Below are 16160 nucleotides of genomic sequence, written 5' to 3'. Positions count from 1 at the left end.
ACACACTCAGTCACACCTAAGGGCAATTTAGAGAGACCAATGAACCTAAAAATCATGCTTTTGGACTGTGGGAGAAAGCCAGAGTACCCAGAGAGAACCCACACATGCACAGGGAGAACATGTAAATGTTATGCAAAAGAACATGCAAACGTCATGCAGAAAGACTGGGAGTCAAACCCAAGACCTTCTTCCTGCTAGGTGCTACACAGTGCTACCAACTGCGCCACTGTGCAACCTCGTGCAGCCCCTCTGGCTCAGTGCCTTCTGTGTTAATTAGTCTCCTCCCCTTCCCTCAGCTCTCCTGCTCAGCATTCTCCTCGCCTTCCTGTTCCACACCCTTGATCAAGCTCACATAAATCCAATGACATTTTCAACTCTTCCCTCAGTATATAAGCTTCCTGGTTTTCATTGCTAATTGCTGGTTTATCCTCCCTTTTGGTCCGACTCTCAGCTCACGAAACATGATACTTTGGAGTGTCCTGTTCAAATATTGAGCTGAGGCTTTTTTAGATGAAGTTAATTTAGTTGACATAAATATATATTTTTGCATGTTAACAAAACATGCATGTGCTGTAAACAAATAATTTCAATAATTATGGACTATATGGACTATGTTTTGCTAATAAAGCCAACTCTATGAGGCACCCTAGACTGAATTCAAAATAGAGTGCAAGAGGTTTTTGTCAGGAGCAGGTGGATATTTGATGTACTGTGGTTTACTAGCAGCACAGAAATATGTTGCCGTGTGTTCAGCATTCAGATTCCTTATGAAAAGTGAACCATTTTTGGCTTTGTTTCCACTCAGATCTCCAGCTAAATTGAAATGTTTCTTTCTGAATGGTTCCTCAACGCTGTCATTTTTAAACTCCACATATCCATATCCAATGAGTTGCAGCGCGTCTTCTCCTGGCCGCTGCTGGTACCACAGCATTACTCTGTAGTCACCTTGTCCATGGTTGCAGACCAGTTGTACCTGTTCTCCAACTTTTCTAATGAGAGCAAAAGGAGACTGGTGGACCTGAATTCCCAGAGAAAAATCTGCTGTAATAAGATTTTTAAAGATTAGTTACTTAAAAATTGTTAGAACAATACACTTGAGTCCAGAATAAAGTAGCTGGTACCTGTAAGAAAATAGCAAAGAAGACATATAATCATTTTGCAGAGATGAGACAAGTTTACTCTACATGCGTCAATGAATTGGCCTTCACGTTCTGGCAGCTGTTGGTGGTTTCTTCTAGAGTGAGATTACAGGAACTCAGCGTGTGATTTCAGGAACAAACAAGTGTGATGTAAGCAGATGGGTGGAGGTACTACATCTAATTTTTTTACCCAATAGATGCCTTTATTAGGAGTAAAATTATGATAAATTATCTTAAATTTGTGATCAACATTTAATTTAAAGACATTGGGATAACTGTTATATATAAGCCAATTAAATAATGACAACATATAAATATGACCCAAAAGGATTGACATCCAAAACATGATTTTATGGACCCATGCCAAAATAATTTTAATGTCAGACAAAAATAACATATAAATACATGATTTTGTTTTTATGTGCTACTTAAATTTTTTAAGGGGAAAATGGCTGCCCAACCCAACCAGGCTCTGTTTGAAAAAAAAAATAAAATCACCCTCTTTTGTTGATTTAGAAATAAACTGTGCTTAATTCCATTCTTTGGAAAGCTAATTTCCAATTACTCAGCCAGAGCATCCACGTATTACTGTCTGACCTGTAGAATTAAGAAATCACTTAAATAGAACCTGTATGACAAAATGAAGTAGGCTAAAAGCTCTTAAAAAGCAACACATCATGCCCTGACCCAAAGAAGGCCAAGAACAGATGAGAAACATTTTTAGTCACATCTTTCACTATAGAAAATGTTTAAAGAAAAAGCCGTTTCTAAAGCCCAGGGACTGCACATAATCTGAAGCCAGCACCACAGGAATTTATTTTCCAAAATATTCTCTCACAATGGGCATAAGAATGTGTGGGTACAATGTGTGTTTGTAATGCACTTGTTGGTGTCAACCCATTGTTTAAGTCTTCACATTGCATCATGGGATTTTTTGGAATGATGCTGTCAGGATGAGTTTGATATTTTTATTACAAGTTCCTTTGTCAAATCCCTTCATGTTGTCATTTGTACTCTGGATTGTGGTTCATTCTTTCTTCGTTATTTGTTGGATTGCAAAGAACACAAAAATGCCAGTTTATAACCCACAGAGCAAACCCAACCCTTGGGAGTCATTGTTCTTGTTATTGATGTTGTGGTGATCAATTGTGATCTTCCTGTTCATGGATAGCTGTAACAAGATAGTACTGTAACACTAAGAATATGCAGACTTTGTAAATATGGTACCAAAAAATGAACGTTTTTACTTTTTATCCTTTTATCTTTTAGGTATATAAAGACAAGAGCAGAAAACGTCGGTTTTTCTCAGAGAATTTCTTTTTTTAAACAGCTTTTCTCAGATTTTCTTGGACAAACACAATTATCAATATAAAGTAGAAATTTACAGATTTTTTTAAATTTAGAGAACAATGTCACCTTTTAGCAATGATTTGAAGACACTGAATAAAAACAACAAAAGCAGGTGTTCAAAAGCTGTTTTTTGTTTCAATTTATTTTTGCAAACCACTAATGAGGATGATAAACGGATTGCAGTTTTTGTAAAGCACAGAGAGGAACTTTGTCAGTGTGCTTCTCGTGCTGCACAATAGTAAACAGCAGTGTGCTTCTGTTCTACCGCATCGATTATCAGAGAGGTGTTCTTTGCTGTGTTCCCACTCAGGTCTCCAGAGATTTTAAAATTTTTATAATTTTTATCCTCCATGGTCACGTCGTTTGCGTTCACATGTCCAATAAGTTTCAAAACTGTGTCTGCAGGTGACCGCTGGTACCAGAGCATCATCCAGAAGTCAGTTTTCTCATGGGTGCAGAATATCTGAACTTTTTTACCAGAATCCATTATGAGATCAGAGTGGGACTGATGGACATCAAGACCCAGAGCAAAACCTGGAGAACCAAGTACAACAAAAAACGTTAACCTTAAAATGAAGATAATCTGTTCAAAGTTTACAAACATTTGATTTCAGCCAAGTTGTCACCTGTGATCAAACAAAAAAAGATTAAATTTATCATGTTGATATTTCCCAAATTGTTTCTTGAAAGACGTGTATCTGGCTGAAAGAGTCAGATTCTGTCAGATTCTGATTCTAATGGTTAGCTAAGATATCTGAGCTTTGAAAGAAAAAGTAAAGCTAAAACTAGTGTCTGACAGAGCTGATGGCATTAAATCAAGTAGAGGGTGGGGCTTAATCAAACTCTAATTGTGAACCAATGACTTCAGTAAAAGCTGATACTAAGATTTTGTATGAAGAAGAGTGGATTTGCTGTCAATGTGCATAGCTAGCTGCACAGTAGTACACCGCAGTGTGTTCAGTCTTTAGGTCTGTGATGGACAGAGAACCATTCTTTGCTGTCTCTCCACTCATGTCTCCAGTAATCTTGAAATGTTTTTCAAAACGTTTTTCTTGCTCTATGTTGCTGTAATATACATGTCCAATGCGCTTCAGAGCTTGGTCTCCAGGGGATTTCTGGTACCATTGCATGAGTGTGTAGTCAGTCTTTCCATGGCTGCAGATCATCTGGATGTGTTGTCCAAGTTTTGTTAGAGCTGCTGGAGGAGTTTGATGAATTTCAATACTCAAACAAACATCTTGAAAATTAGAGAAAATTAGTTAGGTGAATGGAAAATATACATTATGTTCATAATAGTGAAAAATGAAGGAGAATAATAAAAGTGATTACCCATGACCCAAAATAAAACGGAAAATGTCAGCATGATGATCTACTATCTTACTGAACAAAGGAAAATGTGTGTCTAACAGTTTTCTAGTCTTTTTTATCAGCATGCCCAACCTTTGCAAACCTTATTGGCTGACCTGAGAAGTCTTCATGGAGCTCTAGTGCCATCTACTGGAAAGAATAAAACAAGTAAATTTTACAGGCTTCCATCACGATGAACTGACAATACGTTTTTGTTCAGCTGTTACATCTTCTCACATCACTGTTTGTTGACAGCACAGAAATACACACCACTGTCATCTGGCTCTAAGTCCTTCACAGTCAAGACTCCAGTCTCAATAGTGTTTTTGACTGCTGAGTATTTGGTCTGAGGGTTCCCTCCATAGTCTGGTTGCCAACCCAACACTGTGTACACAATGAGGGTCATGCTCTCTCCAGGACGTTGTCTGTACCAGTACATTTGGTTATGACCTTTATCTCTGCTGTGGCTGCAATTCATCTCTGCAGACTGGGCTGCAGAGCTCCATCTGATTTCAGGTTGCTGAGTCACATCCTGGCAATGGCCTGTGAGAAGAAAGACAAAAGTAGAATACAAATTGCAAATTTTAGATTGAGTGTTCAGGGTTTTGCAGAAAGATTAGGTATATAATCTGCAGAATTAGATATACTGTAAAATCTAAGTATCATCAGTTGGTTATTGGATTATTACAAATATTTTAGTGTTTGGCTCATGTACCTTGTTGCCAAAACAATAGATCTATAAATGTGAGAAGAATGTAACCCAACATAGTGGTTAGGTTCAATGTACATTCCTATGTTTAATCTTGCTGTTATTTAAGGCAGAAGGTAGGAGGGTTAAAGCCATTGTTCTGCAGTAAGAACCTCCCATTCCAATCCCTGATTAAATCAGAGGAAGGACCAAATATTGTAAAATGATGGCCTTTCTGTATGGAAGAGTACAGTTATGCAGCACTGTGGAAACTAGCAGCACAGAAATAAATTGTACCGCTGTTTAGGCTCAGTTCTTGTTAATGTGCAGGTTTCGCCTTTATTTGCACCCCTTCGATCTTCACGTTCTCTCCTTTCTCGAGATTTTCTCTGCCTACATACATGTATCCCGGGAGCTGCACGTCTCTGTTTGTTGCTTGTACCACAGGATCCGATCATAGTTGTCAATATTGTGCAAGCAGCTGATTTTTGCTGTTTTTCTCCATTTTTATGTACAAATCAGTTGGAGTCTGGTGGACTTTGTCACTTAGTGAAGAACCTGTGAAAAAAAACAATAATTTAGCATTTATCAAGAATAGAAACTAAAACAAAGCTCAGGTTAGAACCATTTTGTTCTATTACCTGAAAGTCCATAGAGCATAACTGTCAAACAAAAGCCTGTGATTTCCATATACTATTTCATGACTGATTATATGGATATCCTGTTATTGCTGCCAACCATGAAGTTATGCTGATTATTCACATCACATTTCTGTGCATACCGATCCATCATGACACTGTTCTTTGAGTGGGTGGGGTCTCAATGCAATGTGCGTTTTGTAAATTATCACTATACATGATACAGATTGCGCCTCATTTTTTTTAATAAACTTCTTTGTAACCTGTTTAGATGAAATTAAAAACCTGATGCAACCACTGACTCACAAAATTGTGTTTTGTAATTTAATAAAAACATAATTTTTTATGTTTAGGCCGGGTTTCCCTTTTCTGTCAAAATTCATGGATGATAGAATTATTATAATTCTGTATTTTGGTTAAAATAATTTTGAGTTAGCAATTGTTATCGATACAGTCTTTATTCCACAAGAAAAAATATATATTTTGTTTGAAATGGGTCACTAGGTATACGCATGATGACAGAGATATTTTAACTTAGGTTTATCATCTCTTCAACAAATCCATCAGAATATTGTACATCCGTGATGTTCATTAGAAACTTGTAATAAAGGTGATGTTCTTTTGGAAAGCTGAAAGGACCTCTGGGTAATTTATGATTTACTTTTTTCTTCCCTGTATTTCCAATATTGCCTTTTTACAATCATCTTTTTAGGTTCAAATCAAACCATAATTTAACACTATTTACAAGTTTTCAACAGATGAACTGTCAGGTTTTGTTAAGCTGTTAGATCTCTATACATTCAGTCCTCAACGAGTATTTGGCCTAAGGACTCTCTAGTCTGATTCCCTACTAAACTCTGTGAACACAGGGAGGGATATGGTCTTTCCCTGAAAGCTGTCTGTTCCAGTACATTCACATGAACATGACTATCAATATAAGCAGCATGCAATCCACCACAGGGTTGTATTCTACAGTGCTTATCCTAATGTCTGAGCTTTCTGCTGTTTAAGAAGGAAGGCACAAAAACTACCCAAGTCCTGATTAGATCAGAGAAGAAACCAATATTGATGCAAATGCAGGTGCAAGGGGATGTGAACTGTAATACAGAGCTGAAAAACAATTCGGAGATAATTAGGAGTTTTTCTAGCAGAGTTATGTAACACTGTGGAGACTAGCAGCACAGAAGGAAATTGCAGTGATGTTTAGGCCTGATCATTTAGTTGTTAATGTGCAGGTTTCTCCTTCATTTCCACCCCCTTCGACCTTCACTTTCACTCCATTCTCTAGATTTGCAGTGCATCCCAGGAGCTGCAGGTCTGTGTTTGTTTGCTTGTACCATAGGATTCAGCTGTAGCTATCAAAACTATGTGAACATAGTTCTTCTTGTCAGAAGATTTGTAGATCTCTGTTGGATACTGTTGGACTTTGTCACTTAAAGAGGAACCTGTGAAAAACGAATCAACATAGTATAATTAACATCAGCATAAGCACACGTGAATTCAAAGAAGTAAGGTAAATCAACTCTTTCTGTTGCACTGCTTGATTTTGTTTTTTAAAGGCACCTGAAACTAGAAAAGGGTTCCAACTAAAGCGAGAGAATTTTCTATTCTCCAAACATTTTGCCAAATCTAAAAATTAAATTTCAAATAACACTATTTCAATGTTACTGATATAATTGACTGTTTTTTCATTACATCAAAAGTATCATGATTCCCTCCTGCAACTCCAAAGTATATATACTACCACGAGGTGGGTGATGTCATAGTTGATCCTCCTTTTCTTATGTTATTCTCCATAATGTCACCGGCACCTCACAGAACTGGATCAGTGTTAAGGTCTGTCTAAAGACATACACACACTCAAAGTAATACAAAAGAGAACTATGATCATTGTGTTCCTTTATGAATGAAAAGTTTCCAAATATCCCTTTTGAGTTATTCCCCCTCTGTCAATATGTGGATGGTGTCTATGAGGTTCGTCCTCTACTAAAGATTACAACCACAGCATCATTTTATCTCCCTCATGTGCATCAATGCCTCAACTGAAAGATCCAAACCTTGATAAACTGGTCAGAGGAGACAGGTGCCTGGAACTGGGACCTGTGGAGAGAGAAAAATAGATACGTTTTTGCAGTGAGGTTTTTGCACTGATGGGTTTTTGCACATATCACTGTGGTAACTAGCGGCACAGAAGTACACTGCACTGTTGTTCAAGCTGAGACTTTCAAATGTCAGCGTGCAGGTCTGGCCTTTGTTGGCATTGCCAATTATCTTTACCATCACTCCTTTCTCTGGATAGGCAATGTTTGCTAACATGTACCCTAAAAGCTCTAGCTGCTTATCCTTTGTCTGCTTGTACCACAGGATTCGATCATAATTGTTGATATTGTGAGAGCAGTCAATTTTTGCAGTTTGCTCCGATTGCTTGTATAAATCAGATGGAGTCTGATGGACTTCGTCAATGAGTGAAGAACCTACAGAGAAAGAAGTACAGAAGAAAACAATACTTTAATGAAAATAATTCTCAATAATAGAGTTAAATGAAATATCAGTTTAGAACCATTTTTTCCATTACCTGAAAGTTGAATGACCATAAATGTCAAACAGAGGCCTGTTATTACCATATGGTGTGTCATAGCTGACTTTAAGGACATCCTGTTTTGCTGTCAGCCATAAACTTCTACTGAGTTTTCACACCTATCATTTCTATGCATCTGATCTTCTTTGACAGGGTGGGGCCTTAATGTGTTGTTCTGTTTTTGAACTATCACCATACATTATAAAGATACTGCCACCAAATGGAAAGAAATGTCATAGTCCTGAATCAAATCCTAAACTGTGGTTTAACATTGATTTTACTGAGACCTAAATCACAAATCTGATGTTTTCCATAAACTCTCCTGTGAAATTAACAATCTGATTTGTTAGTTTAATTTTGGTTCATTTAATTTTCAATCAGTTCCATTTTCTGTCAGAAATCTAGATTGGGAATGTGAAATTGATTAAAGATTAATTATAATATAGTCATATAATATAGTTATTGTCAATTATATATACCTTTCTGCATTTCAATGCTTGCCTTTTATTTGAAGAAAAACAATCTGTGCAAATAATACATTTAAAGCAATGAAATGGAAGAACCTGTATTCAATCTCAAGACTGTTTCCAGCTAAGCCCAAAATTATTCAAACTCCTGGCAGATTGAAGTTTAAGGAAATCTTTGAATTTTATCAACATGTTTCTTTTGACAGAAAGTAATATTAACATTTTGGAAAGGCCCACCCAGACTCCTGACTTGAATCAAATATAGAATACATGAAGAGAGCTAAATACTAGGGTGATGGCAAGGAAACCTTCCAACCTCAACCTTATATACTCAAGCACGCTGACATTTACACCCACAGGTGTTTGTATTCAGGTGTTAACAGATACACAGATGTTTTATATTGTGCCGCAGTTACCACCAAATACATCTTGCATTCATTAGTACCGCGGACTTTTTTATAACATTACTGATGTTATACAGTATATGTTTCTGCAGGTGGAGAAGCAGTCTTCTAGTATCTTGTATTCTCTTCATCCTTCTTTCTTCTTTTTTTCCTTTTCATCTCCATCTCCTTGTCCATTGCAATTGAAATGATGGCAAAGCAGTTTCCAATAGTTTATATATAAATATATATATATATATATATATATATATATATATATATATAGTTTATATATATACTCTGCCAGGACATGTTAAAAAAATTAAATTAAATAAAATGGACTCCTGTATGACACCAATATAGCGCAATACCAGGCAACATTACAAATGCCCAACAGTGGATTTCGTCTCTTCTTTTTGCAGATGACGTGGTCCTGCTGGCCCCCTCTAGCCAAGACCTACAGCATGCACTGGGGCGGTTCGCAGCCGAGTGTGAAGCGGCTGGGATGAAGATCAGCTCCTCCAAGTCCGAGGCCATGGTTCTCGACCGGAAAAGGGTGGCTTGTCCTCTTCAGGTTGGAGGGGAGTTCCTGCCTCAAGTGGAGGAGTTTAGTATCTCGGGGTCTTGTTCACGAGTGAGGGAAAAATGGAGCGGGAGATCGACAGACGGATCGGTGCGGCTGCCACAGTAATGGGGGCGCTGTGCCGGTCCGTTGTGGTGAAGAGAGAGCTGAGCCGAAAAGCAAATCTCTCGATTTACCGGTCGGTCTACGTTCCTACCTTCACCTATGGCCATGAACTTTGGGTCATGACCGAAAGAACGAGATCCCGGATACAAGCGGCTGAAATGAGCTTCCTCTGTAGGGTGGCCGGGCACTCCATTAGAGATAGGGTGAGGAGCTCGGCCATCCGGGAGGGGCTCAGAGTAGAGCTGCTGCTCCTCCACACCGAGAAGAGCCAGTTGAGGTGGCTCGGGCATCTATACTGGATGTCTCCTGGACGCCTTCCTCGGGAGGTGTTCCAGGCACGTCCCACCGGGAGGAGGCCCAGGGGATGGCCCAGGACACGCTGGAGGGACTATGTCTCTTGGCTGGCCTGGGAACGCCTTGGGCTCCCCCTGGAGGAGCTGGAGGAGGTGTCTGGGGAGAGGGATGTCTGAGCGTCTCTACTGAGTCTGCTGCCCCTGCGACACGGTCCCGGATAAAGCAAAAGACGACGAGTACGAGTACTGGTATAAATAATTGTGCAGCTGTCAAGAACATCCAGAACACCTAATGCAAATTAATTGAAAATGGGATGTCATTTCTCCTAGGAAGAAAACATATTTGAGTTATCTTAAATGTTAACTGTGGATAGGAAGAATGTCCTTTTAGCTATCTGAAATGTTTATTTTTTCTGGGATGAGTTCTCTGTATCTGTAATAAGTATTAGCATATTAAATGTTAGAAATTGTAACTTAAACGTTTTTGGGATTTTGAGGTGCTTACAATAATAACAGGTAGCTTTTTATTATCTCCACCCTCCTCTGTATTGCAAATGTGTTATTTAGGAAGTAAAAACAAATGAAGTCATCACCATGACAACAGAGCAGCTCCATTCCACAGCCATTTGTATTCTCTAAATTGTCATTTTGCCATCTTTACATCTTTACAGGTCCATCTCCGCCATATTAAATAACCATCCCAAATTGGTAATAAGCTTCTATAAAATGATCCTGGAGTCCAATTTTTGCTCAGCTGTTAGATTCTCTCACATCACCACCAACAGCACAGAAAAACCCAGCAATGTCATCCAGATGTAAATCCTGCACAGTATTAGCACTGGCCTCAATGCTGTCTTTGTATGCTGAGTATTTTGTCTGAGGGTTCCCTCCGTAGCCTGCCTGCCCACCAAACACTGTGTGCACAATGAGGGTCATGGTCTCTCCTAGATGCTGTCCGTACCTGTATATTTGGTTTATTTAATTCATTTACTTTACTTCACTGGGCTTCCGAACCCCAGCTGATTTCAGGCTGCTGAGTCAATCTTTCCAATGACCTTTGGTTTCAATGTAACTTGCCTTTAAAATGCATATTAAGGTTTTAATATATATCTTTAAAACAATTAAATATCATCTGCATAAAGTGAAACTCTCAGGAAAGATTTGAATGCTCACCATCCCTAGATTAGTAATAATGAGCTTTAATTTATGGGTCTTGCACATTATAACTGCAACAGCAGCACTATAAATGTGAGAAATATATAAGCCATTACAGCATGCTAATATTTCATGATCAGTTGAAAGCTTGCTGCTTTCTAATGAGGAAGATGAAAGGTTAAAACTATTGCTCTGCAGTAAGAACCTCCCTTTCTAAATTCCCTGATTAAGTCAGATAAGAATACCAATATTGGTAAGAATGCAGGTGCAGGAGGGTGTGAACTGTAATACAATGTTAAAACAAACACAATCGTAAGATCAAGAGGTTTTTGTATTGAGAAGCAGCCATTTGAAACACTGTGAAGACTAGCAGCACAGAAGTAAACTGCACTGCTGTTCAGGTTGAGTCCTTCAATCGTTAATGTGCAGGTTTCATCTTTATTTGCTCCCCCTTTAATTGCCATGTTCACTCCTTCCTCTAGCTTTCCAGCGCCTGCAAACATGTATCCCAGGAGCTGGAGGTCTTTAGCCGATTGCTTGTACCAGAGGATTCGGGTGAAGGTATTATCATTATGTGAACAATTAATTTTAGCTTCACTGTCAGGAGATCCATAAATTTCCGCTGGATACTGTCGAACTTTGTCGCTTTGGGAGGCACCTGTGGAAGAAAAATCCGTATACTATTATTAACATCAGCATAAACACAAGTTTTAGTTTAACTGAAAAAGTTTGTTTCAGTCACTGCTAGTGAAAACGTAAAGTTGATTAACTGAATTATACTGAACAGCTTACCTGAAATCAGTAAAGTGTTACAACTAAAGCAAATAAAAAAGATGAGCATTTTCTGACCTTGAAACATTTTGAAAATTTTGTCACATAACGCTATTAATGTAATTCAATGGTTCTTTGTTGCAATAGGAATTTTAATGATTTAGTTTCATCCTTGTGTAAGTCATCATTAAACAGGGTGGTGTTAAAGTGGATCCTCCTCCTCTTAAGTCATACCCATTAAGTCAATCAAAATCTCACAGAACTGGTTTAGTGTAAAGTTCAGAGTGAAAAGATTCTGCCACCTATGGACTGAAGATACAAAATACAGAGCAGGAAACTTTAAGATTTTGTACTCTGGACCAATAGTATGCAGCAGTGTAGTAACGAGCAGCACATAAGAAAACTGGACTGCTGTTATTTCCAGCCATGTTTTCTTTTCTGTCAGACATTTATGCATGGCTTAACTATTGAAAGTTCACATTTAGACACTTGATTAGTTAAAATAATTCTGTGATTGAAATGTATGCTTAACATTGTTGCCCTGGAGCTAATTATACACCATTATATCATTCTTCAAGAAAATCTCCACAGTGCCTTCCAAGAGTATTCTTACCTGTTTTGCTCTTTTTGTCAATCTACAACCACAAACTTCAAGTTATAGTTGTTTTAAAACTTTTCTGCTACAGCTGAGAGAGAGGTACTCCACAACAAGCCTAAATAAAGATATCACCATCTGGAGCCAGTTTACACATTTAATGTCTACGATCACATGTATTCATTCCTAAAGGAAACAAGAAGCTAAGAGTTTAACCCAGAAGGAAAAGATCATTAACTTTAAAAACTGCTGTTTTGACATGTTTACAGCAAACATCATTTGTTGTAACAATTTTACAGTCATTGCATTTGGACAATCACACGAGCACAGCCTATTTAATAGACTGTTGTTAGTTAAATTGATCTAAATTGAAGACCTTTTCGGCAGTCTTGGCAAAAATCATTCCACTTCACATCTTTGAGTTGGTCTGTTACCAAATATCCTAATAAAATATGCTGCTTGTGTTGTTATATGATAAAAAATAAAAAAGGTTCTCGGGTGTGAATACTACCCTTTTGCCAGGCTCCACCAGGATTGCTCATCATAACTGAGATTTTTTATATGAAGTTTTGCATGATGTATTACAAATTATTTTATGATTTTTGAACTAAAAGTTGTCCTGTCACAGTAATTAGCGATGCTTTTCCAATATTATAGTTTTATAGCCATCTTTACAGGTTCATTGCCATATATCCTTTTCATTCCAAATCCTACCCTATGTTATGATCTGGGGGTGTTTGGTTTTTGGTTTTTCTCATTTTTGTTCTCACAGTTGAGTTTTGAAATCTCTGTTTATTGTTTTAGAGGTGGTGCTGTAGTTGTTTAGGTTTGTTTTCTTGTGGATGTTTTCAGTTTATAGTGCTTTCAGGTTTATGTGCTGTTACAGTTATGTTTCTTAGGTTTGATTATGTTCTTAGATTTCTGTTTTCCCCAGTTACGTTTTGTTTCTCCCTGCCTCTGTCAGCCTTAGCAATCAGCTTCATTCGGTGCACCTGCATGTTGTAATCAGTTTCCTTGTTTCACCTGGTTCATGCTCCATATATACAGCCCGTTCTGTTTACTCCTTGTGGAAACTTTCATTCTGTTATCACTCTGCTCATGCCTGCCTGTTTGGATTGCCTGAACATGCCTGTTTCTGCAACCACCTGCTGAAGTGAGTTTTATTTATTAAATCAGTTTACTCACCACCGCTGCTTGCTGTCGTCTGCATTCTGGGGTCCACCACTACACCGCTCCAGACACCCTAACCCTCAAAATAACTGAAATACCAACAGAGGATGCTTAAAATCTGACCAAAATAAAGATACCAAATGTCCCTGTAGGTTTAGATTCTTTACAGGGCACAGACTTAATAAATTACAATTGATCATATATTAAGTCTGTTGACACACACAAATGTTCCTTAACTGCAGGATATTTGGAGAAATATTAAAAAAATATGGTGGACCTTTCTTTTTGTTTTGCAATGTTCTATGATCCAGTAGAAATCCCAGTGATGCCAACAGCACAGATGTTTTTGTTCTGCTTTCAGGTTGTTTGTATCACTGTGCTCACTTACAGCACAGAAATACAGCCCTTCATCTTCTGGCAGCAACGTACGCACTATGAACGTCCCACTGAGAGCATCAGGCTTGGTGACTGAGAATTTTTCACTTCTGAACTGAGATTCAAAGTCAGCTTCAAAGTCAGGTTTGGAATTTTGAACAGTCAAAACAATTTGTTTCATAGTTTCTCCTGGCAGCTGTCTGTACCAGTACATCTGGTAATAGCCAGCACCCTTTGAGTGTTTACACTCAATTGTTGCATTGTCCTCCTTGACTTTCCACAGCATTGATGGTTGGTTGACATCACTCTCAGCAGTCAGGCCTGAATATATCAACATTTAGAGGGAAATCATGTTAACAGAGCTTACTATCTTTGAATGAGGCATATTAAAAATTAACCAATGACAAACAGAATTCAGCATTAAACATGGATCATTTTAATCTGAACTTATATTCAAATAATCACCTGAAGTCCACAGCCAAGAGTATACTAATATGATGAGTTCTTGTTTGATGATGACATCCATGTTCTGTTGAACAAAACTGCCGATGTGTCAAAGACACAGAGTAAATAAAGGTGGAGTCATTGCAAGTTGAAACACAGATGGCAAAAAAGTGACAATGTTTCTCCCCCTACAGGTCATCACTGGTATGATCATTAAATAAAGGTTAGATAACGGGAAACATACTAAGGAATGGCAGATGTTAAGTATGAAGTTATGTAAAAATTCAAAATAAAAAATAGCATTTTGCTCAGAATAGTAGAAGACACATTGAAATATACAAGTTTAAGCAAAAATAGAAAATAAAAGTCTGGCTTTTAACAATTTTTCAATTGAATGGCACTCAGATTATTCAATAAATTCTGAACATTGTGCATTTACAGCGTTTTGATTGGTCAATGGTGAGCCAACTGGTGAGTCAGTAACAATGTATTTTTTACATGGAGGCTGGCTGCAGGTGTTCAGATCTTTATCTTTCTGCAGAGTTTTTGTATTGACTTAATGGGATTCTGTTGTACTGTGTCGACTGGCAGCACAAAAATAAACGGCGCTGTCATTTTCTGAAACAGTGGAAACATTCAGGCTTGAATATTTACTGCCGTCTCCACCAAAGCTGATCTTTTCTTTCACATCGTCCTCTGGGTACGGGAAGTTCCTGTTCAGATATCCCAGGTACTTCAGAGCTCCACGTTTATTTTGTTTGTACCAAAGGATGCGCTCAAAAATTGACACATTGTGAGAACAGTAGATCTCATTGACAACAGATTCTCCAGGTTTCTTAATAATGGAAGGAGGTGTTTGGAAGATCTTGTAAGTTCTAGAAGCTCCTGGGGGCAAACAAAACAGATGTGATATTAGTTTTTTAGCAGCATGGAAATTACAATTTTGTTTATCATTCTGTATGTAATCTTACTGGAATACTCACCATCATAAACTGACAGCTGAAACAGAAACAAAAAGACCAAAAAGATTATCTTCAGCATGATGAGATGAAGGCCGCTTTTCATTGCTGTGGACAAGTGTTCATCTCCATTTACATGTGTCTGTGGAGCTCTCAGAAAAGGAAACTGTCTGTTGATCTACAGGTTAAATTAGCTTGTAACCATTTAATTTCTGGGAGTGAACACCTTTTTTTTTTTTCATTTTTTAGAATTTGTCTCCCCCTATTGGTCGAAAGGATAAATTGTGGCAGAAAGTCTCTAATTTGGGGTTTAGTTGCTGTAACTCAACAGTTGAGATATTATCAGTTGGAGGATCAGGGCTAGGTGTCCTTCAGGCAAGACACTGAACATCAAAATCCAGGTGAGGTTCATAAGATAATTTACTGTTTATAAGTAATGACAATTAACTATGTTACAGTTGTGTAATCCGTTTTGGCCAAATGACTTTGCTCCAGAGATCTTTGTTCAGATGTAACACTGCATACCCAACACTGCTAACAGACAAAGGTGTGTTAGTTAAAAACTATTCTCTTTTGGTACTTGTACTGATTATTAATGAATAATTTTAAAATATCTGAAATCATTTTTTAAAAGAAGATTTTAGGTAAAATGTTTATTCTTCATTTCCTGGATTGTACAGTAATAAGACTAAAACTTTGAGGACTCATGATAAAATATTTTTTGTGATAGCATATATTTTCTTCTCTAAATATTTAAGGACTTAGAATTTGTAAGTGATTCATCATGTTTTAATGACATTCAAACAAATACTATTTAGAAATGGAATATTTTGAATTTTGCAGAAACTGTTTTAGACTCGCTCCAACTTTACAAACGTTAGGGTTTTATCTACATTTTCAGAGAAGAAATATATTTGATCAATCCTTTAAGTGGTGCCCCTCACTATAATTGAGCAAATATTTTGTGCGAGTCTTGGTTAAGAGAGTGGCAGGCTGCAGGTGTTGAGACAACCAGATAAAGGAATGTTTTTGCATTGACTTTCAGTAAACCTGCAGCACTGTGCCAACCTGGCAGCACAGAAATACACAGCACTGTCATTCAGTGTAAGATTAGAAATAG

The 16160-nt window shown here is 37.7% G+C and overlaps 2 gene segments (V, D, J or C); both read right to left on the bottom strand.

Annotated features, from left to right (window-relative positions):
* Nucleotides 1-7620: 7620 nt before the first annotated feature.
* On the bottom strand, nt 7621-13488 carry LOC124855669. The segment is given in 3 exon segments: nt 7621-7636; nt 11033-11384; nt 13278-13488. Coding segments are annotated over 3 exon segments (393 nt in total).
* A 699-nt stretch (nt 13489-14187) lies between these two features.
* LOC124855268 lies at nt 14188-15279 on the bottom strand. The segment is given in 2 exon segments: nt 14188-14966; nt 15065-15279. Coding segments are annotated over 2 exon segments (411 nt in total).
* Nucleotides 15280-16160: the final 881 nt, after the last annotated feature.

Source organism: Girardinichthys multiradiatus, chromosome 19 (assembly GCF_021462225.1).
Source record: "Girardinichthys multiradiatus isolate DD_20200921_A chromosome 19, DD_fGirMul_XY1, whole genome shotgun sequence".
NCBI lineage: Eukaryota > Metazoa > Chordata > Actinopteri > Cyprinodontiformes > Goodeidae > Girardinichthys > Girardinichthys multiradiatus.
Note: the sequence above shows the minus strand (reverse complement) of the source record. Positions and strands in the feature narration are given on the sequence as shown.